The sequence below is a fragment of the Rhinolophus sinicus genome, linkage group LG12, assembly GCF_036562045.2.
Source record: "Rhinolophus sinicus isolate RSC01 linkage group LG12, ASM3656204v1, whole genome shotgun sequence".
NCBI classification, from domain to species: Eukaryota; Metazoa; Chordata; class Mammalia; order Chiroptera; family Rhinolophidae; genus Rhinolophus; species Rhinolophus sinicus.
In genome coordinates, this window is record NC_133761.1 from 49,737,249 (window position 1) to 49,761,792 (window position 24,544).

Here is a 24,544-nt window from a genome sequence, read left to right on the forward strand (position 1 = left end):
TGCAGTGCCCGTAAAATAAGGCCTGCCACATAAAAATGCTCCAAAACACGTGAGTTATCATCAGTGAGCGGATGCTGGTGACAGAGCACAATCAGTAGCGCTTAACCAAGCACAAAAGGCAATGGGGAAACTAGTAGCTGACGCTCATCTCAGCTTCCAAATCAGGTAAAACACTTTTAGTTCAACACTATTTAAGGTCGTCCAGGTTGTCAAACTGGAGTGTTCTGCGTGCAGATGGTGACTCTGCTCAGGAATACACCTACATTTCCCCCTGGGTGGCCAAGAACACTGTCCCATCCCCAATGATTTGCTATCCCAGTCAGAGGAAGAGATTCCCAAAGCCAATATATTCTGCTCACTGGGTTTATAATCTGAAACATGAAAATGCCAGAGGTCAGGGAGAACCCTCCCGGTTCAGGAGAGGGGTGGGGGCTGATGCAAGGTCACACTGAGCCTGACAATGCTGAGAAATAACAGTGACAGCAAAAGCACAGTGACAGGAGTCAGAATGGAGATGAATTCTTAGGGAAGCCTAATATTTGCCCAGGACTAACATAAAATAAACCAATTAAAAAAATTGGCCCCGAGAGTAACATTATTATAAATCAATGGCCTTTATAACACACAGAGGATAGAACAGTCTAGTTGCCTAATATCAGCAAGTATGACACGTTAAGTAATTTTTAAAATATGAAGAATACTGCAGACATTAAAAAAAGAGAGGCCTATGCAATATGGATGTGGAGAGCTGGTTTAAAATGTATGTTATATAACTATATGATATCCGGAGGTTCCTTTCCGTCTGTATATCCATCTGTATAACTGGCAGTTCGGTCATTGTACAAAATGAGCCGTACTTTAGCAAGATTTATATGTGAGATAAATGCATAGAATAGTATTCGTATGAGAGAAAAATCACATTGGGTTCATCCGAGAACAGTGTAAGGAAACTACAACAGTCCCAAGAGCTGAGGCAATAATAAATTGTGGTAGAAAGCAGCACTCCCTCTAAAATTCAGCACAGCAAAATTCCCACCAGTTAGTCTCCCTGAATGAGTTGGAAGGAAGGTAGCGCCCCGAGTTAACTTTAATGGATAGGGGTTTCCATAGCACATGTTGTTTGAAATCAGAGACAGCATATGCGGCTGAACAAGGACCTGTGTGCGTCATGGAATAACATATTCAACCGCACGTCATGGGATTTGAAGTCTAATCCTAGTTTAGTTCTGCAGCTGCACATCTTGAGTGAGTCATCTCGTTTCTCTGGACCTTAGGGCCAGTATCTGTAAATGCACAGCTGAATCACCAAACCCTTCCCCACTCTGATTCTACCGCATGGTGCGCAACCAACACTCAAGCTGGAAGGTGTGACATAGATCCTATAATCCTTGTTTTGCTTCTTCGTGTGAAAGGGAAATTGATTTTTGTTTCTGCCTCAGATACTCTTCCCGTGTTCATGCCCCAATGTTCCAACAACAACAACAACAAAAAGTATAATATGAAATACAATAGTTGGTTTGAATTTCGGTTGCCTGAAACTCAATCTTCATGGTGATCTACGGTTGCCATGGTAAAGAGTTTTGTGTGCTCAGAGTAAATGTAATACTTATTTCAAATATATAGGAACTGGATTAATATGTGTGTTCCATTCATATATTTTCAAAAGCTAGTTGAAAAAATGCACACATGATACGGGAATAGCCAATAACATACCATGAATGCATTAGGTTTGAAAATCAAATGTCACTCCTAAAGAATAAGCAACACAGTCTTATGAAAATAAGTGCTAATGGTACCTCTTTTTAGAATCACTTTTCCTTAATGATATTTAAACTGTGGTGAAGTATAAGAGTAATTTTAAAGCCATAGTCTTGATCACAAAAGCTGTCACAGTTTTTATGAAATTTCTAAACAAAGCCAGATGTAATTCCCTTTTACCTGTATTTTGCAGAAATCAATTCTTCAACTGAGGGAAGAATGTGGGACATCAAGACTGATGTCTGCAACTGTTTCAACAATCTTTACAGCATGGTGTCCTTTTTATAAAATCCCAGTTTGCGTAAGTACATGTATTTGTTTTCTATTCTTGCCTGTGTCTATATGCGTGTGTTGGACACCAGCTAACCGGGAAACAGCGACTTCTAGAAATATTTGTTTCTAATAGACAATACATGCCATGGATCTAATCAATAAAAATGATCTCTTGCAAGGAACAAAATCTGGACACTCGAGGGGTAAATTTATTAAATTAAACATATTAAAATAAGTTTTCTTTTTGCTATTTTAAAATCACTGCAACCTTCCATCAAAAGTTTGATACTAATTTTAAATACCGCACTCAAAATGGTGACTCCTGTATAATGGTAACAATAAGGGAGGTTCAGAAACCATAACGAAATACAGATGAACTCATAAATAGATTTACACTCCTCCAAAAAGTTTTCTCTATTTTTGTGCAATAAGCCGGAATTGAAACACCAGATGTTTTTAAGGGATTAATATCAATTAGCCTCTAAAAATATAGGGTTTCGTAAGATTCTTCTAATAAAGTTTGTAGAGTAGACAACTCTATTGCCAGAATTCAAGTCAAGAAATTCAGTATAGGATATCAAGATCTGATGTACAGGATATGAATGATAAAAAAAAAAAAAAATGACTTGAGCATTAATGGGTTCGTAATCTTTGGGGACAACAAGTCCACACTTGCCCTTATTAGAGGAAGCACAACAGTTTATGGGGCAGTAACTATAAGCGCAGACTTTGAACCAGACTGCCTGGCCCTTCTGCATATTAGCAATCCTCCAGTTTTGGATATTTAAGTTTTCATAATTTTCACTATCGTAAACACCTATTTAATTAACATTCTTATAACACAGTCATTACACATAGCTAGAGATTAACTTCTCCCCTGAATTCCTACATAGTATTTGCAACCATCTATGTGATATCTCCACTCGAATATCAAATAAGCATCTCAAATTTATCTTGTCAAAACAGAGTCGTTGACTTTTATCTCAAACCCATTCTTCTCATAGTCTTTCCCATTTCAGTTAACATCAGTGATTGTCATTCAGCTTCTCAGGCCAAAAAACTTGGGTTGTCTTTGATGTCTATCTTTCTCCCATTTACCATATCCAGTCCTGGAGCACATTCTGATGATTCTATTTTATGAATCTAGAATCTGCCTACTTAACACCTACTTCCTCCACCACCACCTCAGTTGAAAGTTTTATCATCTCTTGGCTAAATCACTTGAACTCCATTCAAATTTGTTTCTATTCATACCTTGCTCTTTGTCACAGTGGTTATTTTAAAATGTAAATCAGATCATGTCACTCTCACTAAAATCCTTCAGTAATTTTTCATATGTCTCAGAATAGAGTTCAAATTCCTCACTTTGGCCTATAAGGTCCTACATGATCTGGCCACCAGTTGCTTCCCTGCCTTCCTCCCTTATTATTCTCCTCTTCACACATCCTGCTCTGGCACACAGCCCCCCTTGAGGTTTCTCAAACATACTAAGCATGTGTATAGCTTGAGGCTTTGCACTTGCTGTTCTCTCTGCCTGGAATGCTCAGTGCTCTTTTTTTTTTTTTTTTTTAATTTATTTTTTAAATTTATTGGGGTGACAATTGTTAGTAAACTTACATAGATTTCAGGTGTACAATTCTGTATTACATCGTCTACAAATCCCATTGTGTGTTCACCACCCAGAGTCAGTTCTCCTTCCATCACCATATATTTGATCCCCCTTTACCCTCATCTCCCACCCTCCAGTGCTCTTTCTACAGAGGGCTGAACATCCCACTTTCTTCCTTTAGTTGATCTCTAGTCAAAGTCAACACATCAGAGATATCACACCTGACTACAGAGTATAAAATAAATTCATACTCTATATCCCTTTTACTTTGCTTTGATTCTCTTCATAGCACTCACTACCCTTTACCGTATTACATATTTACCTATTTGTTATTTATTATTATCTTCTCCAATGAAGCTCCATTGTTTGTTTATTTATTTTTGATCTGCTCTTTTATCAGTGCCTTAACGTTCTAGAATATTACAAGTAAATAAAATTACATTAGCAAACATGAACATACAAATCTTACATTATTTCATAGAACAATTCTTAGAAATAAAGCAGTGGAGTCAAAAGTTACATGTATTTTTAAAGTGTTGCTATATATTATAAAATTAATTTAGAAATGTGCTGGCATCTCTTTAAACCTGTTAGTTAACCATTAGTATTATTATTTATTTCCTTATTCTTCATTTGCTAGAAAAAATGGCATCTTGCTTGAATTTTAATTGTGCTACATGACATTGAATTTGAGCTAAAACCAATTGTCATTTTATACATAGCATGAGTGAAAACAAAAAAGAAACAGGACATCCAGAGCTGGACGTGAAGGCTTTAAGAAAAAGTGGGTTAGAATAGACATTGATGGACACTAGGATGAAGGTGGTGAAGACTGAAGTCCTTCGATTTCTCTCCAGCTCTCCTAAACCATGCTCTACCTTTCAATTCCTCTCATCTTTCATTCTCAATTTCTTTCCTAGGCTTATCTTACAGAATAATTAACACAACTATAATCCCTTCTTATTTCCCCTAAGTGCTTTGCTCAATTATTGATTCATTCCAGGCTTCAGCAATTTATTCTATGAGTTTTCATATTTTCATCCATCCATCCATTTAATAGACTCAGTGTCTGATTGGTTTCAGATACTTAACTACATCCCATGGATACAAAAGTGAATAAGACATTCTCTCTACCTCTATCCTCAAGAGACAATGCAGTGGAAAATACCATGCTTAAAAAGAACTAACAATGACTTCTACTTTCAACTGAGACATGTAAAGAGACTAAAAGGTGTCATTCTCGTCCTTACAATAAGGGAAAAGTGAATAATTTGAAAATCAACTACTTTTCCTGAACTAATCAGAAAACTGAAGTTGTAGGACAAACATCCACCCCAAATGCTGCAGAGTCAGGCTCATTCAAAGATACAGCCAAGATATACTTAGAGCAGAGCTGTTGGATACATAAACTGATAGGAATACTAAAATAGCAGTTTCAACAAAGAGTTTGAGGTTAAGTGTGGACTAGCATGAGAGTAAGGAACACCAGTGGCTTTTCATCATTGTGGGGCCTCAAACATTCACAGCTATGCTTCTAGGAATCCCACCATATTCCCATGGTGAAGGCCCAAGAAAGACCCCTCCTGGCTCTGGAAGGAGGAGGAAATGTAATCATTGTAATATATGGCCAGGGCCTTATCCATAGCACAGGCCTATACTCCAGGGGAAAATACTTATCCCCACTGGGTAAAGGGCATTCCTCCCACTCTAGCCCCCTCTAAACTTCCTACATCACCTAACCATAGGAAACGAGAACATATTGAATACCACTGGAGAACATTTGTAAAGGTCACAACTCCAAGAGACAGGCCTCCTAACACACTGAGATTTAGTTGAAAAATTATAGAATTCTCCTACTCCCCAATACCTTACCACCACACCCAAGCCTCCAGGCACTCTAAAGAGATGTAAAACACAGACACTCTCTGAGGTGAAGTAATCAAAGAAGCCCAAAGTGAAGAATATGGACAAAACCAAAAGCAGTAGAGGAATTTAAAGCCTGTATCAATGATAGCTACTTGCTAGATTAACACAGCCCAACTATTTGCCAGATTATCATAAATCAGTACACTGAAGGCCTCAGTACCTATTACCTGATGTAAGATGTGCAGCTTTCATTAAAAAAATTGCAAGGCATGCAAAAAGCAAGAAAAAACAATGTGAAGAAACAAAACATTCATCAGAACCAAACTCAGGTGTGACACAGAAGTTGGAAATATCAGACATTGAATTTAAAATAACTATGATTATTATGTTAAGGGTTCCAATGTAAAAAGTGGAAAACATGCAAGAATATATGGGTAATGTAAGCAGAGAGAACCTAAGAAAGAATCAAAAGGAAATGTTGGAAATCAAAAATGTAACAGAAATGAAGACTGCCTTAATGGACTCATCAGTAAACTGCGAAAGGCTGAGGAAAGAATCAGTGAGCTTGAAGACAGATCAATAGAAACCTTCCAAACTGAAATTCAAAGAGAAAAAACAAGCAAGCAAGCAAGCAAACAAACAAACCCCCAAACCATGAAAAGAGCAGAGCATCCAAAACTGTGGGACAATATCAAAAGGTTTGGCATCTGTATAACTGGAATACTAAGAGGAGAAGAAAGAGTATAGGAGAAGAAATATTGAAATAACAATGGCCAAAAACTTTCCAAACTTAATGACAGACATGAACCCCAAATCCAAGAAGCTCAGAGAATACTATAAAGGACAAATGCCAAAAACTCTAAACCTATGCATACATACTCTAATTGCAGAAGACCAAAGAAAAAGAAAATATCTTATAAGAAGTCAGAAAACAAAAACAAAAATTCCCACTTACCTATTGAGAAACAAGGATATGGATTACAGTGGGCTTCTCATCAGAAACCAAGTAGGCAAAAAGAGAATGGAGGGAAATATTTAAAGCATTGAAAGAAAAAAACACTATACCAATTTAGAATTCTGCATCCAGTAAAATTCATTTAAAAGTAAAGGAGAAATGCACATTTTCTCAGAAAAACAAACACTGAGGGAAAACATTGCCAGTGGAACTCAACTGCTATAAATGTTTATAAAAGTTCTTCAGAGAGAAGAAAAATAATATATGTCTTAACTTGGATATACATAAAAGGAAGAGCATCAGGCAATGAATAAATGAAAGTGAAATAAAATCTTTTATTTTTCTTATTCGTAATTTAATTTGTCTGAAATAACTGTTCAAATTAATTACAGTAACAATGTATTAAGTGATTATACCATAGGAATAAGTGAAGGGAACGAAGCTACTATGTTATAAAGGAAGGGAGAGAAGAATTGAGAACAGTTATAAGGTAGCTTCATGACATGTGAATCAGTGTAGCATTATTTTAAAATGGAATTAAATTGGTTAAAGCATATATTGTAAGCTCTAGGTTAACCACTAAAAAAGAATCTAAAAATAAATATAATGGATATGTTAAGAGAGAATATAAAATTGAATCATATAAAATGCTCATTTAAAACCAGAGAAGACAGAAGACTAGAAAAAAAGAAATAAAGAACAGATGCAATTGATACAAAACAGATATGAACATGGTATATAGTAATGAATATTTGTAAATAATCACTTTCAATATAATGGCTTAAGTATACCAGTTAGAAAAAGATTGTCAGAGAGCATAAAAAACTAAAAAACAAAAACAAACAAAAAACACAAGACCCAAATATACATATATTGTCTATAAGAAACCCATCTTAAATATAAAGACTCAAATATGTCTTTAAAAGTAGGAAAAAGAACAAATAATATGTTCCCACTAATCAAAAACTTTTGATAAAGTAACAAATATATATATATATATATATATATATATATATATATATATATATATATTAGCTTTGTTAATTTCAGCCAAGGCAAACTTTATAAAAAGCAATACTATCAGGGATAATGGAAGGCATTGTGCAAGCAAAAAGAGGTCAATTCTCCAAGAAGGCATAACAATCCCAAATGTGTATGCACTTAACAGCAGCATCAAAATATGTAAGGAAAAAACTGATAGAACTGAAAGAAGAAATACAGAAACCTATTATTATAGTTGGAAGCTTCAATACCACTCTTTCAGTAATTGACAGATCAAAGAGGTAGAAAATCAGTAAGAATACAGGTGACTTAAAGAACACAATCAATCACTTGATCACATTTATATAATATTCTATTCAATGACTGTAAAATACACATTATTTTATAGCACACATGGAATATTCACCAAGATTGACCACATTGTGGGCTACAAACGCAACGTAAGAAATTTAAAACTATAGAAATCATACAAAGTATATTCTCAGGTTACAATGGGATTAAACTAGAAATCAATAAAAGATACCTGAAAAGTATCTAAATATCTTGAAATTATGCAACACATTTCTTAGTAACCCATAGGTCAAAGAAAAAGTGTGAAGAGAAATATTTTAACAAAATGAATATGTGAATATAATTTATCAAAATATATCAGCTGTAAGAAAGACACTGCTTTATAACACTAAATGCATAAAAAAGAGAAATACTAATAAGCAATAATTTAAGATTATATGTTAGCATCAAGGGATACTAGAGAAAGAAGAGCAATTTAAACCTAAAACAAGCAGAGAAAATAATAAAATTGCAACAGAAATCAATGAAATTGAAAACAGGAAAACAATAGAGAAAAAGATCAATAAAACCAAAATCTGGGTATTGAAAAAGATCTATGAACTTGATAAACTTCTAGCCATGAAAAAAAAGAATGAAAGAAGAGAAAATTACCAATATTAGAAATAAGAGAGGTCATCATCACTGAGTCATGGACATTAAAAAATAATAAAGGAACACTATAAACAATACTCTACCCACAAATTTGATATCTTAGGTAAAATAAATCAATTACTTGAAAGACACAATCTACCAAAAATGGATAATGGATTAGAGTTGGAAACATCAATATTTACTATCTTTGCTTCAATATAGATACAGATGCTACATGTAAAAATTTTTATCAATACATGGGTTAGTACACACATGCATTTTCTCACTTTGTCAATGGAGAAGACTTGAAAAATATACAAAAAACAAAACTACACTCAGTAACAATGAGCACACCTAGATCTTGGTTTCTAATACCATTCTCCAGTCAAAAGAACTAAAGCTCCTTGGAGAAATGGCTGAAACTAGAACTGGGGCAGGAAATACAGAAGATGAGCCTAGAGTACCTATCCAAAAGGTAAAAAAGGGCTAAAAACAAAACTAAAACTAAAAAGGAAAACAAACAAACAGAAAGACCCCACCAGCCAAACTAACCAAAACTCCCACAGTCAGAGTATGCCAAAGGGACACAGGAATCAACTGAAAGAGTTCCCAATTGTCAAAGATGGACCAATTTTTGCAATAAAATAAATTAAGTAGTATTAGACTATGAGTATATCCAAAAATATAAAAAAGTAATTGTAGGTTCATGCTGATATAAATTAATGATGCAATAAATGGAGAGAATAGACAGATCTCCCCTGCCAATAAATTCTAAGTAGTTTATATATATATTTCCCCTTTGAGTGAGGTGGAGCATAACTTCCTACTCTTTCAATTTGGTCTACGTTTAATAACTTTTTTCCAAAGAGCACAGTATGCAAAAGGAGGGGAAAGATCCCTTTATCCATTATCAGTGATTAGTATATACTGTATACCATTAAATATATATTGCTAACTTAAAGAAGCAAGTCTACAAAGGCTATCGACTGTATTGCTCCATTCACATGACATTCTGGGAAAGACAAAACAATAGAGATGATAAACAGATCAATGGTGGCCTGATGTGATGAAAATGACATTTTATGTTTGCAATCTTTCTCCCAAAAACTCATAACCCCTGTTTCATCATTAGAAAACACATCAAACAAATCCCAATTCAGGGATATTTGAAAAAATATCTTACCACTACATTTCAAAACTGTCAAAGTCACCAAAACAAGGAAACACTCACAGTCTAGAGCAAGTTACAGAGATGTGACAACTAAATGTAATGTGGTATCTTGAATGGGATTCTGGTACAGAAAAAGGACATTAGATAAAAACGAAAATCTGAATAAAGTAGGACTTCAGTAATTAATGTATCAATATTAGTTCATTAGTTGTGACAAACATATCACACAAATGCAAAATATTAATAACAAAAGAAACTGGGAGAGGGAGAAAGTGAAGACAGCAATCAATGTGAATGTTATTCAGTAACCTGGGAAGTTGAAATTGCTTTCAAGCACACAGAATAAAGTCAATAGAAAAGGAGAGATAAAAGATGCTTTGGTCACCTCCCCAAAGGCCTTCCAGCCTGGCGGCCTTCTAATCTATTCTCCACAATGTTGTCCTTTGATCTTTTAAAGAACAAAGTCTAACCTTGTGCTTGTTGTAAGGATTAAAGATAAGGCAGCTGAAGTATATGACACAATATCTGGAACATAGTAGAAACAAACAAATGTGGGTCTTGTTACTTTCCAAGTTAAATCGATCAAAGGTTCTACCTTCTCCCCATCACCCAACTCACTCCCTAATGGTGTCCTACAGGACAACTTTCATTTCTCTTCTGCAAAGTTGTACCTCGGAACTCATCCAGCCCACACCCTGTCTTTACATCCCATTTCCTTGTTCATTCTTCTTGTCAACCTGGATCACTTAGTGATCTAGAGCACACTGGTACTGGGTTTTTTATGTTTGTTTGTTTTTTCATTTGTTTTGTTTTAGCATCTATTTCCAGAAAAGCCTCCTTTTTGCTTTTCTTCACCAGACAGATGAAAGTCTAGGCAATCCCCTGGGAACACTCAAATACACCGCCCACCCCCATGAATCCTTTTTGATTCCCACAGGAGCCAGCTTTCCTTCCAAGGAGCCCCCAAGGCCTGACATCTTTAACTGTAACTAATTGTGTTCTGGTATTAGTCTCTCCAATCATTTCATAAGGATCCTGAATGACAGAAACACTGCTTAAAACCTTTTTATTTCCTTGGTCATGCGCTTTGCCGCTGGTACTTGTGGAATACATCATTTGTATTGAAAATAAAGTCAGGGAAAGTGAATTTAACTTTAAAAAAGAAAATATTTATGTTTGAATGTTTCTTCAATGCTTATAAAAAGGCCCACTTTGCTTTGCTACTAGATATGATTAAAGCTTGAATTTTTACTACTTTTGAAAGACTGAATTAAAAGAGTCAATATCTTGATTTAAGCCACACATCCAATTGTAGCTCCAAGAATAAATAAGAGGAAAGTATATAATTTGTATGTAAAGATTTCAAATTTGTTATTTTGCATCAAAAATCACACTGTTTACCATAAGAAGCCCTGAAGATTTATTAAATGTCTAAAACAATAGAGGATAAGAAACATCAACTGTCATCCTCTCTTTTTAATGAACACCTAGGATGAGCACAAAACTTATTTCAACCTGCCAGTTCATATTTTAAAATTCAAGTACATGCTTAGATACATTTGGAATGCAAAATGGTTAGGACATCAATTTCTTTTTCTTCCAGAAATCCAACTTTAAAAAATCAAGGAAAAAGCTCAGCAGACTAATAGTGTTTGAGATGAGACTCATGGGACCTAATCCATCCTTCCATGGCTGATAGAAATGAACCTAAGCATAATCCTTTAATTTTGCCTCTAGGGAGCCATGCTAAAATTCCCAAGCTGCAACTTTCCCAGTAGTTTTAGAGGAAACTAACAGAATCGAACTCTGTATGAGAAGACTTTATTTATAAAAGCAACAGAGCTTGAGACCTAACTGTGCTGAAAAAATGTAAATATTTTTCCTTCACATGAAAAAAATGTTATTAATGAACTTCAGTTTAATTGCAAAACTGTCTGACTGAAATGGTAGATGAAGTGCAGCCATGAATAAAGATATGTGGGATGGTAGAATCCATTTTAATTATATTAATACTTGAGCATGTTCAGAATTTGAATTTGAGTGTTAAGAGAAACTTTGAAACTGGGATAAAAAAGACAAAAGCTACGAATAACAATTGGCTGACTCCATAGATTTTTTATTCAAATAATTAATAAGACAATTAATTATTTGAATCACTTAGTTTTTATTGATTAAAATGGTTGTAGTAATAAAATAGTGCATGTAAGTGTAGACAATTTGAACATAAAGAGAGCAGAGTTGATAGAAAAATACTGCTTATCAAAGAATTTTTAAAAACACTGTTTCTTTCCGTTAACATTTATGCAATGGTAGGGAAACATATTGTATCAGAGAAATGAAAGCTTCGCAGGAATATTTTGCTTCCCTTTTTAATCTCCTCTGCCACCTCCTTCTTTCTTTGAGACAGTACAATAGTAATATCAACACATGGGTGCCAGGTTTATATATTCCACAGATGAATAATATCATTATTTTATAACTGCATTATAATAAAAACAATCTATTATAAATTCAGAGTTCACTTTATCTTTAAGTAGGGTCTTTAGAAATTTACTATTATTATGCTAATGTGTATTTTCATGTACTTCAAATTAAAACTGTTCAAACTATTGAGGTGCCAAAACACTGTTTTGTTACTTTCCCAAGTACTACTCTATTATAATTTATTCCCCTTCCATTTAAGGTCAATCTTCACGAAAGAGTATTACGCACGTGTGTCACCCACTTCCTACTTACAACTCTTTCCTTAGCTCCCTGCACTCTGTCTCCTGCACTGAAAACTCTATTGAATACACTCTCACAAAGGTTCATCAATGGCTTCTTTGTACAAAAGTCCCACAGCTTCCTCTGACACCTTCTGTTTTCTCTCCTTAACAGGCTACTGATGAATCTCTCTTCCTGGAACCTTCTTTTGACTTCCATCACTTTATCTACCTTGCTGTCATTCCATCTGGCTCCCAAACTCTTCTTCTCTGCCTTTCTCCTCCCAATCTCTACTGTGAGGAAGTCTCTTAAATTCTATCTTTGCTGACTCCTGTTTTCCTTGACTCTTTCTATAGTCTTTCTTCTTTGACAAGCTTATATAATTTCAAAGCTTTGGTTACCAAATGTATAACTCTTCATTCACTTATTCAGTACACTGGGAAAAGTACTAAACAAGGTACCAGCCCTTTTCCTCCGGAGTGCATGATCTACTTAATAGGTAAAACAGGCAAATAAATGGCCACTCAAGCACATGGTGTAAGAAGAATTTCAGTGGGGTAAGTATAGTATGCTCCAGGGACACATTAAAAGGACATCCATCCACTCAATCTTGGGAACTTGGAAACTTTTCCTGGAGGAGTTGATACATAACTCAAGTCCTAAAGAGAAAACAGGAGCTATGAAGCAAAGAAGATATTCCAAGAAAAGAAAGCACATGCAAATGCTTGTTGTGTTCAAGAATATAATGTCATTTGACAAAGAGCAATCCAGTGGCTGGAAGGTCCAACATGGGGCAAAGAGTTGGGATCTGAGCAGATGCAATGATAAAAATGGCTACATCAAAAAAGGTTTTATATTCAAGCTAAAAATGTTTGAACTTTATTCCAAGTGCAATGGGGGATCTACTAGAGTAGCTGAAATTTAGAAGGTACATGCATCTGATGTCTGGAAAGATCATTTTAGATGCAGTGAAATGGATATATGGTTGCGGGACAAGGGAAGAATGGATACGAGCTGGAAGATTCTGGTAGTTCCCAGAGAGATGTGATTGTGGCTGGAATGAGGAGAGAGGAGTGGGGATGGAGCTAAATGGACAGATCTGAGAGACACTTAGGAGGAAAAGTCTCTACAGATTTGGGGATAAAATGACAAGGACAATTTTGAATGAGTTGAATATATGAGATACCTGTTAAAAATGCAATGAAGATCCATACTAGACAGTTGTAATTATAGGTCAGGAGCTCAGAAGGGATTCTAGGTGCGTATTTGTAAGCAGTTATTACACCAATAGTGAATAAAATTCAGAAATACACGGACTGTATAGAGCCAATAAATAAGAAAGTCCATGTTTGGGTCTCCAAAACTCTAACAGTTAAGAGGCAAATAGAGGAATCCGTGAAGGCTATTAAGTTGGTGCAAACCAGAAAATGGAGTAATGAAAGATAAGAAGGAATGAAAAATGCTGCAACGAGATCAAATTAAGGTCTGAGAAGTGATAATCAAATTTAGTTACAAGAAGAATATTATTGACCATAGTGAATAAAGTTTCAGTTTGTAAGTGGAAGATACAAGCAAGATTTTGGTGAATTGAGAAATAAATTACAGAGAGAAATTAGGGACAGCAAGTGCAACTGAGTTTGTAAAAATAGCAGAGCTACAGGAGAATAAAGCGTACCATAGATCTCCACAGGAATATTTAATGATGGGAGAGCACTGTGGTGAATAAACCAATAAATATATGGTAGTTTAGGATAGAAAAAAGAAACATAAAGCATACAACAAGAACCCTGAAGTGGTGTGCTAATAGGATACGATTCTAAGCCCAGAGAAGCCTAGTGCAGATGGGAGAGGCAAGAATGGGTGTAGATAGGGTGTTTGGGGGAGGCAGAGGGAGTTACAAAGTTGATAAATTTCCTCTTTGATTTATATTTTCTTTGAAAAGTTATGGACTCATACTGAGGATGGTAGAGAATAAGCATAATAGGAGACTTATGGGATATGAAGGCTTGAAATAATCACTCCCACTGAAGAAGAAATATGACTATAAATAGGAGAAAAATATTCTTGAAGGCTTGATTGGGGGTAGAAATCATGACATCTTGGTAGCAATAATTTATAGCATTGAGTGATTTCTCTTTTTTTTTTTTTTTTTTCCCAAGTAGTCTTTTAATATCATGTGCACAATTCAGATGGAAATGGGGATATAGTGAGACTGACCCAACAGAGACACTCTCTTGGTGGATCCATTGGAAAGACAAGTTTAGAGGAACTTGAGAGCATTTGTGCTGATTGTTTTGCTGTGGATATAATGATTCCTCCAAAGTCTGTCTTGCCTGAGAGAGGGATAGCCAGCCCTTCATTAGTGCAGTAATCACCCCTGAACCTCCAATGCAGAAGTGGGCACATTTTTCTGTGCACGTTAGGATTTATTAAAATGCATTGAATGGTCCTATCTGCAAATTTGGTTTCTCTTGTTACCATTTTATCACCTCACCACACGGCAGAAGAATTTTCAGATTGTTTACTCTAAGACCGACCAAGAAGGCATTTCACTTTAACCTGAGACAACGTATCACTCCGTTTACCGCTTAATCATCAGAGATGAAGAAATACTGAATCTGTTTCTAAAGTTCTTGGGAAAAGCAGCCCTTTGCCTTTCCTGACACCACATCAACTTTAAATAATTTTCCCTTCCAGACACTTGCTCTGTGGCCTTGTATGTCATCTGCTGTCTAAAACATGGTTCTGTCCTCTTCCGGAACAACTAATCAGTCACCATCAGATAAAACACTTTAGAGTTGAAACGATTAAAGCACTGAATTATTCTCTTCTCTTTGCATCTCCAATAAAACATTTATTATTTTATTATTCCCATGCGTTTATTCCCCAACTCTTCCATAACCTCTCTACTTTTCAATGAACTCTCTCTCCCAGGCTTCTCCTGCCCTCACTACTCACAGAAGATAACAGTCCACAGAGGTCTTGCTTAAGATGATGAGAGAATTTTGCATCACTTGTACGATACAATCTAAACAATAACTATCTTTCTGTCCCATTCTTTCTTTTTAAAACGTTCACATCACTGCGAATTTGCTTGCACCCTTTTCTGTGACACCGTGGGCCTGAAATCCATTGTTCGCTAAGATGACTCATTTCCGTTACTAGTTACAGAAGTGTTCCCACCAACACAACCTTATTGAACTTTTAGGGGCAGCCCCTGCAAGCCATGTTCCCAGGGTTTCTTAGAGGGAGTGAACATGTGATGGAATCGGCAGGACGGGCGGATGGAGCATGAGCATGGCAGGCGTGAGCAGCAGCCGCCGTGAGTTCCTCCTTCTCAGCGGCCAGGCTCTTATGATTGACTGTTTGCACCTCTTCCTCTTGTAAAGGGGTTGGTGGAACAGTGTGAGTGTGCTCAAAGGCAGGTTAAGACATTGAATTAAAAAGTCTTTCATACTTTGAATAATTTGTTCCTGTTTATGGTACAGTATCAGTGACCAAAAATTTATTACACTGCCATTTCACATCTGTTAGTTAGGCATATTGATCAAATTTGGGGGCATGGTTGAGGCTGGAAATTATTAATCATACTTAGGGTGAATGTTTATAAAAAGGCAAGGCAATGCAGATTTGCCTATTGTAGAGAAACAAGACATTTTTCTTCCTAAATGGCTGTTTATTGCACACTAGACTGACAGACTGAGTGGAAATATATCAGAAGAGCAATTTGGGGCTTTGTGTGATCCAAATATCCACCATATTTGTCTTATTATCTACTATTCTCCAGCATAAATCTGATATTCCAGAAAAGCTGACCTACTCACTTACTCTCAACTATGGGAAAAGAAATATCTACAACTGCTACTTTTCTATGCTGGAAGCAAATGGTCTGACCTTGAAACATGTTTAAAAAGGTAGAGTATCTGCAGGGTATCAGGATACTTTGTAATGGCTTTAAAATTTTTCAAAAACTCTCTAGAAAAAAAAAGTATAACCTAAAGCTGTTATTTCACTTAATATGATGTTATTTTAGGCCTAGAGATAAATTTACAACTGCCAAATTTGTCATTTTATATTTATGAGACTTGTTATGTCCTTGCTATAGACCCTTGCTTGGGTTTTCCAGAGTGCTACAATATTTCAACCAATAAATCATGTTTTGTTTGTAACGAGCTCATAAAACTCATTTTTCCATGGAATAAAAACAACTTTATTAGGCTGTTTCAGGACATTTGATATATTTTCCTGCAGTTAGATAACATCTATCTTTGCCTTTAATTAGAGATTATTTGAAACCTATAGACTGGTAATCCTGGGAAGTTTCATTTTGTGTTCTACAACTAAACACATTCTATGTCACAGAGGGACCTCGGAATCTAGGATCTGGAACTTGAACCATGAATATGGAACTGTACCTTATACAGCATTAAAGGAAATAAGAAAGATAAAAACAGCCAATTTTAGGTTAATATTTTCTTTGTTAAGTATAGTAATATTTAGTGAACTCAGTAATATTTAGTGAACACGCAATAGATGCTAGGCACACTAAAGATGCCGGAGACAGAGCAAAGGACACAGATGCCTTCTACTTACGAAGCTCATATTCTAGTGACTATGTGCTTCTGATTCAAGAAATGTCCTAAAGGAAGACCAGCAAGTAACAATGGATGACAGTCTACACCTCTGTCAACAGGGGTGGTATTATGTCAACATGCCTTTGGAAAAGGTCAATCCTAAAATGTCATAGGAAGAGGTCAATCATAGAGTCAGATATGAGCATTCAGAAACTGTGAACAAGAGTAGGATGAAAGAAAAATTTACCCTTTCTTCACTGAATAAATTTAGCCCAGACTCTGGGCCTGAATAGGCCTGAAAAATTTTTCAGTGTTTGGGCTGTTGGACACTGTCCCCAGACACGGGGAGAACAACAGGGAAATGGCTTCCAAAGGATTCAACAACAGATCTGGTTTGTGAAGGTGTGATAGTTACTCTCTGTGATGTATTTTCCTTCTATTGTTCCCGAAGCTCAAAAACATCTTGCGAACAGTTAGAGTCTGGGAAAAGAAAGGGGAAGTCTGTGAAAAGGTACAGGCTTCATAATACTCTAGGTAGGAGTGGTGCCGTTGGCTGAAGTCAAAGCGATGGTAGCAGAAGGTCATTTTGCCAGGACACAGCAATCTCAGACGGGCAATGGAGGCTACGTCAGGGATGTGGGCCTCACAAACAGGAGGGGGCAAAGGGACATATGATAGTGGTTCATTAGTGGCCCATGAAAACTATCAGATATGAGGAGGGGAAGATATTAAGTGGGACTCCTTCCAATAATAAAGCTACTGAGAGCTCACGCCTGCAAAGAAGACAGGACCATGTGCCACAGTTTTAGCCGTGGCTATCTCAGAGTGCTTTTTAGGAGTGCTTTCACTCTCCTCATTATTGTTTCTCATACTTCCCAAATTACTTATGGTGGAGCTATATTGACTTTTTAATAATTCAAAATGTTTTTAGAGAAAGATGTACATTATAAGGCACTTCACATGAAATAGGACTTTAATCCCTAAGCAAGGCCTGTTGAACCACCTAACAAGCAGTTACTAGGGGACACTTGAGGAAATACCCAAGAAAGACCTGTCAGATCATTTAGTGAAAGCCAAGTTCACCAGTGACAGTGCCAGGAGCAGAAGGGAGCAGTGGACACACCACTGCCCACACAGAAACCCACAACTACCCAGACCACAGACATTATCATGGATGAACCTCAGAAGAAGAAGAATCAATGTCATGTCTGTTGAAATAGACAAGTAACCCTCGAGAGTCTGAATCTGACACTTCCTCTGTCCATGGCCGTTCAGTAGCATCAAAGTGTTAGTGAAGCCTGGCAGATCTCCTCCTAAAAATCTGAATCAAAAGAGCAGACAAATGAGAAACAAAAACTCATAGACACAGACAATAGTTTAGTGGTTACCAGAGGGTAAGGGGGATTGGGGGTGGGAGATGAGGGTCATGTCTGTCTGTTGGAATGACATCAAATATATGGTGATGGAAGGAGAACTGACTCTGGGTGGTGAACACACAATGGGATTTATAGATGATGTAATACAGAATTGTACACCTGAAATCTATGTAATTTTACTAACAATTGTCACCCCAATAAATTATAAAACAAAAAAGAGCAGTTATTTATAGAAAAGGACACAAACCCCAACCTGAGCATGTGTCTCATGCAAATAGACTTAATCAGAGTCCCACGTCGTGTGCACAGTGTAATCTAACGGGTCCCAAAGCACAAGTACTGGTGAACAGTGGGAAGGAGGAATTCTGGATAATTCAAGATTCTCAGTCACTTGACTAAGCATATGAAAATGCAAAATCTTAAAAGCATTTTAGTTTCATTAGACATGAAGTCTCCCTTGCTTATGGGACATTTTTCAAAATTTAAAAATCATATTATAGGTTACACTGAGTTTCTTACACTCATTATTTTAAAAACAGGTAATCTTTTTATTGTGAAAGAAGTAATCTTTATGGGTGGTTTGCAACCCAATGGTAAGTGAAACGATGGGTACATTTGCGCCACAGTAGGATCGTATTTAGGTTACAAAGCTTCTGTCAGCACTCTTACCCTGTTTTCTGTTCTACTGTAGCTAGCAGTTCCTATCATTCTTAGTTGTAATAAAAGGAACAGCTTCATGAAATGTGACACAGAAATGGAACAAGTAGCACTGTTCTCAACTCATATACAGACAGGCAAAAATCTAATTCATTCTTCAGTGGGAAATAAAAAATACTTTGCTATCTTTTATAAAAGATAAAGAGGCCCAACTTTTCAGACAGCTCTTACACAACTGTTGATGGCTTCCGGGGGCTTACAGATGTCATCACTGACATTTCCCTGTCCTTTTGTAAGTGGCCAATCGTGATGAATAAGCATATTTTCATACGATCTCCTATGCTCTCAGCCTTATTAGCCAAATCTTTTCTACTTTTCTTCCCTTCTTTGTAACGCCTTCCTTCCTACTTTCCTACTTTCTTTCCATTCCTTTCCCTCCCCCCAAAAAATTAAAGTTGGCTTATAAAAGAAACATATATACACAAAAAAAGTTAATAAAATAGAAAATGAAGACCTAAAAAGAAGAAAAAAACTAATAAGGAAACAAGCTACAGAAGAATTCGACAATTCCTGAGTGCAATTGTGCTTTTCCATTTGGTCAAAGGAGTATTCTTTAGTTTTGCTTGTTCTAGTGACTAGGATAGAAATAGCAACTCTGCCATGACAGGAAATGTTCCTAAGTATAGTTTAAAAACTTTAACAGTATATTAAACCCTGGCATCATTATGCTAGTTCAAGTTTTACAATAGAAAAGACAACAATTCCAGTTAGATTCCCAGCTGCTTTTAGTATTTTCCTTAATAGTTGGCAAGTCTAATTAAGTAACATACAGAAATTCATCCAATCACACAGAATGAGAGCGATCACAAAACTCTGGGAATGGTATTTATAGATACATATGCTGGCCAGTACCAACCAAAAGAGGAAAGTGGCATTGCCAGGGGGCACCTCTTAGATCTCTAACAAATTCCTCTGTTGCATCACATCTGACACATCAGGCATGAATCCCAGCTCCACAACTCACCTCTGCTCTCACCTACCATTTGTAACGTGAAATTGATACTCCTTGAATTGATCTGAAAGTATTCATATTTTGATAGCAAATGTATCTGGTTTTGAATACTGGTTCGATCTCTTAATTTTCTGATCTACTATCTACTTCATGAAGTTCCTCTCTTTTTTCTTGAAAACTGAATGACATATCAAGTTCTCAACATAGTGCTCAGCATACAGTTGGTTTTCAGTATATTGGGGCTCTCGTGTCTCCTTCCTATTTACAAGAATTAAATGAGAGGAAGACACCCAGCATGGTCCCTGGGGGCACCCAATTAATTAATGTTAATGTATTATAGCTGTTTTCTCCTGTTTTTGCACTATTGTACTGGAGGTGAGAAATGAAGGCAGTCAGAAGCCGAAAAGCCTCATTCAACAGGAAAGATGGCCTGCCTGTGGCTAAAACATGACAGACATGCTGGTCGTATCGGCCCTTATTCTGGCAACTAAAACTTTGATTTATGCACTTCATGAAGACTTTTCAGTACATTCTGGGATTTGAGTTTTAATTGTGTAAAGCGACTGCATAATTATAGTATTAGTCAAATGACAACAGCAGTCACTTATTCCACTATGAAGTCTGGAACTTCAATGCAAATACGAAACCTAAACAAACCAATGGAGGGGAGAGAAAGAAGTGTAGGAAATAATACGTTAAATGAGACAGTTGATCCTCTAGGCTGGGTGTGTTGGAATGTACCCGTTGGTGCTGATTACTTTGCATGAGAGATATCTAGAGTAAACATTTGTAGACCTTTCATTGTCTTGCTAGAGTATTCCCAAGGGGCAAGGGCCACCAAAAAAGAGGTTCCTGATAATATCAAATGCACAAAATACCACGATTTAAAACAACAACAACCCTGGGGTACTAACATAATATATGCCAAAGGAATGATTTCTCTCCTGAGGAAAAGCTAATAACACACTGAAATGAATACATAAAGGAAAGTATGGCCTTGCTCATCTCACAGGAAAATAATTAGAACATCCTATAATATTTCCTGTGTACATAACTACAGTGCTCTGGCAGCAGTAGCAGGAACATGAGTTAGGAGCAGATGCCCAAAGATGTGAGGACTTTATTAATTTCTTTTCCCTTTAAGCTGTATTTATAAGAGAAAATGCACATTTGCAAGATGTGTGCTTGAGTGTTACCTATTATCTTGAACCAAATAAACTAATCAATCTTGTTAGAGGTGTATGGGATGCCTCCAATCTGTGATCTCCTGCATATTATCACCAGAGTGTTAAATGATGCCTTCGAGACCCAGAAAATTGTCATGTAATGGTTCACTACTAGCAGGGGAACAGTAAATAATAAAGGGGTCGCTTTTATTTACTTCATACTGACATGATAGCAGAATGAATCATAAAACATGTATTTTTATAGGCTCAGAAGAGTCTTGATTATTGGCAAGAGTGTTTTAAATGCTTCTATCTTCCTTCCACCCAAGTAAAACTGTTGTTTGAAACAACTTGAAGAGCATACAAAAAAGATCTTTTTATTTTTGCCTGTAATACAGAAGAGTTGAAATATATGGAAAACAGCTCTAACAAAGGATATGCCCAGGATGCAATGGGTAAATATAAAACCAAATCCAAGGCAATCAATTACTTTATTCTAAAAGACACTCCATAAGGGGTCATCTGGTCTGGTGGGTACAGGTTCCTCTCTTGATTCTACCCCTTATGGAAAAGCAGACACTAGGTCTGAAATAATTTGTGCAGAAAAGAGTGGGCATCCAGGCTAGAGTCCGGGAGATGAAGGTTTTATTTCTTTGAACAGGTTTTGTTGTGACTCGGCACTCATAAGTTTTCTCAGTTGACATTTCATGTAAAATGAACAAAATGTCTGCCTGGCTACTCATGATAGTATTATGGTAATCAAATGAAATTATCTACGTAAAATGATTTGGAACAGCATAAAATGCTTTGCAAGTACAAAATATTATCAAGGATAACAAGACATTCTATGCTTTCTCAATTCTGCTATATCCTCATGTTCCTCAGGCTATGATTTCACTGGCAGGCTAGCCAAAGCCATGCAATACTAGGTCATTTGTAGCAGAGTTTTATGATATCTGTTAACGGAATTCAGATATTTTCTCCACAAAACCTGTGGCAAGATTGGAAGGCAAATGATAGACTCTGTATAGTGGTGAGCATAATGGGCTGATTTAATTAATCCAGTGATAAGATATTTAATCTAGTTTGATGATGTGTAAGCAAAACATCTGGTTGACTTGTCTGAATCTCAATTTTCACAAGTACTTTTACAACAAATACTACTTCTAGAGGAAGAAATTTTTACAACTCTTCCAAATTAATTTTTATCTTGGATGAATCCGTATTTATCCCCAATCTTCTTCTTCTATTTGCACTTTAAACCATTTGTTTTACACTGGATTTTATTTATATGAAGAACAATTCATTTTAAATTTCTTTCTCCTCATTTTCCCCCATCTATTTAGGAAAGTACGTACTGAATCATTGGTTACCATAACATCACTTCAGTGGATTCCCATTAGTAAAAAATCAAGTGATTATTGAAAACGGGTTGATCTTGGCACCTTAGTCAATGGCTGGAGAAGATCTGTGTCCTCTGCCATTACGTTGTTCAGATTCAATTGAAGCAATAAGATCAACACATGTGAATATCAAATAAAAGATAAAAAAATTAAGCAACAAATTGAGTAGTATCAAATGTAAATATTCTTGGTAAATATTCATGGTCAAGAAAAGACAAAGAGAGCTAACTTGTGGAGAGAAGACCTCATGAAATAGGTTGAATTTGAATGCTAGTATAAAAACTGCATGCATTTTTGAAGGATTCAATTTAGTTAAAAGTGCTTATAAATGTTCAGAGTTTGAAAAATCTAGCCTAATTAAAAATCAAATCAAGATTTTGGCACACTTTCATGTTGAGTCACTTAAGCTTCACAAAAAATAATATTAAAAGCATTTTGCTAATAAACGGGGGGAAAAGAGAGAAATCAGTCAAGTGACATGCCTAATTTCCCATAGTCAATAAGTATTTGAATCAGTATTTGAGCTCAAGTCTGCCTGCACAGCCCATGACCCACCTTCAATGCCAGGATGCCTCTCAAGGAATCCTGGGGTCTCAAGAACCGTGGGCTGATAGCAAGAAGGAGAAAGGTGGACCAACCCCTCAGGGAACATAGAAATACATAACATGCTTTGATATCCGGAAACCATAGTGAGAATCATCTCAAATCATAGCTATTAATAAGACTGAGAGTCTTGAGGCACCTCTCACCTTGGTCAACCTCACTTCAAGAGCATGGCAAGGGTGACCCTTCCAGTGAGAGGCAGGCAGGCAGGATTATAATTGAGCAGAGTGATGTCAAGCCCTTATTGATGTCTGTCAATCATTCTGTAAAGAATGCAAACCTTATTAAACCTTTCAGATTTGCCCAAAATATCATCCATAATTAATATGGCATGGTATTAGACATAAAGCATACTTACTAAAAAAAATATAAACAGGTCTGGAGGATGAATTTTGCAAACTCAAGCCAAAAGATAGTGAGACATATCATGGAAGGGAAGATTTGAAAGGCAGAGGAGGAAAAAAAAATATATATATATATATGTAAGTATATATATATACACACACACATATATATATATATGTGTGTGTGTGTGTGTGTGTATGTATGTGTATGTGTATGTGTATATATATATATATATATATATATATATATATATATATATATCACATTGTTGCAGTAATGGCCCCAATATGTTCTCATCCATCTACATCCATGGTCTTAGCTAGTCCCTCCATAGAGTAGCTCTAAACTTGGCCATGGTATTTGCCTTGACAGATGAAATAATAGTAAATGTGACAGAAGCAGAAACTTGTGTTGTGTTTGGAACCCTAAACACACCAGGGTAAGAAGCCTGTGCTAGCAGGCTGAAGGATGAGAGATGAGATGTACATAGCTGACAGCCTACCAAGTACCAAATACACCAAAATCCTAGATCACCCACTGACCAGCTGGCTACAGTTCATCACAGAGCCCAGCAGAAATCAGCCAAGCAGACTCAAGCCAGAAATGATTGGTTGACCCATAGAATCATGAGCTAAATAGAATCATTATTTATTTTAAGCCACTAAGTTTTGAGGGTGGTTTGTTACACAGAAAAAGCCAATTGGTATGATAAAATACTACTTCAAGCAATGAGAAAAAACAAGCAAAAAATACTGTCTCCAAGGTAGAGACTACCTGTTCCTTGTTTCCCAAATACAGACATGGGGACCTAGATGGATCAGATTGCAAGGACTACGCGGTGTGTCCAGGCAGAAAGGGCTTTGAAGAGCCTCAGAGAATCCCGTACCTCAGAATAACAGAAAGGCAGCAGAATTACTCTCACACAACTGAGAGTAAGAAAGAAAAGCACCATAGGGTCTAAGGAAGCATAGCACACTTTCCCAGTTTGAGACAGGATTACTTATGGTGTCCCCAAACTGAACCTGGTCAAAGCAGGGTGTAGATAGACAGGAAAAGGCCCTTTAAATGGGAACGAGAAACAAAAGCAACTGAGTGAATAACCAAATGAAGACATTGGTGGTGGACAACATGCTTCCCAGTGGATAACAAT

General features: G+C 36.4%; 1 protein-coding gene across 6 annotated transcripts in view; it reads right to left on the reverse strand.

Annotated features, from left to right (window-relative positions):
* Window positions 1-24,544, reverse strand: part of RGS7 (regulator of G protein signaling 7) — a 439,185-nt gene that overhangs the window by 99,384 nt on the left and 315,257 nt on the right. For 3 of the 6 annotated variants that reach the window (XM_074316786.1, XM_074316787.1, XM_019746833.2), the window contains exon 5: window positions 6,462-6,494. The exons of the other annotated variants lie outside the window; for them this stretch is intronic. In XM_074316786.1, the coding sequence (XP_074172887.1) occupies window positions 6,462-6,494 (33 nt within the window). The remainder of the gene's footprint in view (window positions 1-6,461; window positions 6,495-24,544) is intronic. 6 annotated transcript variants of the gene reach the window in all.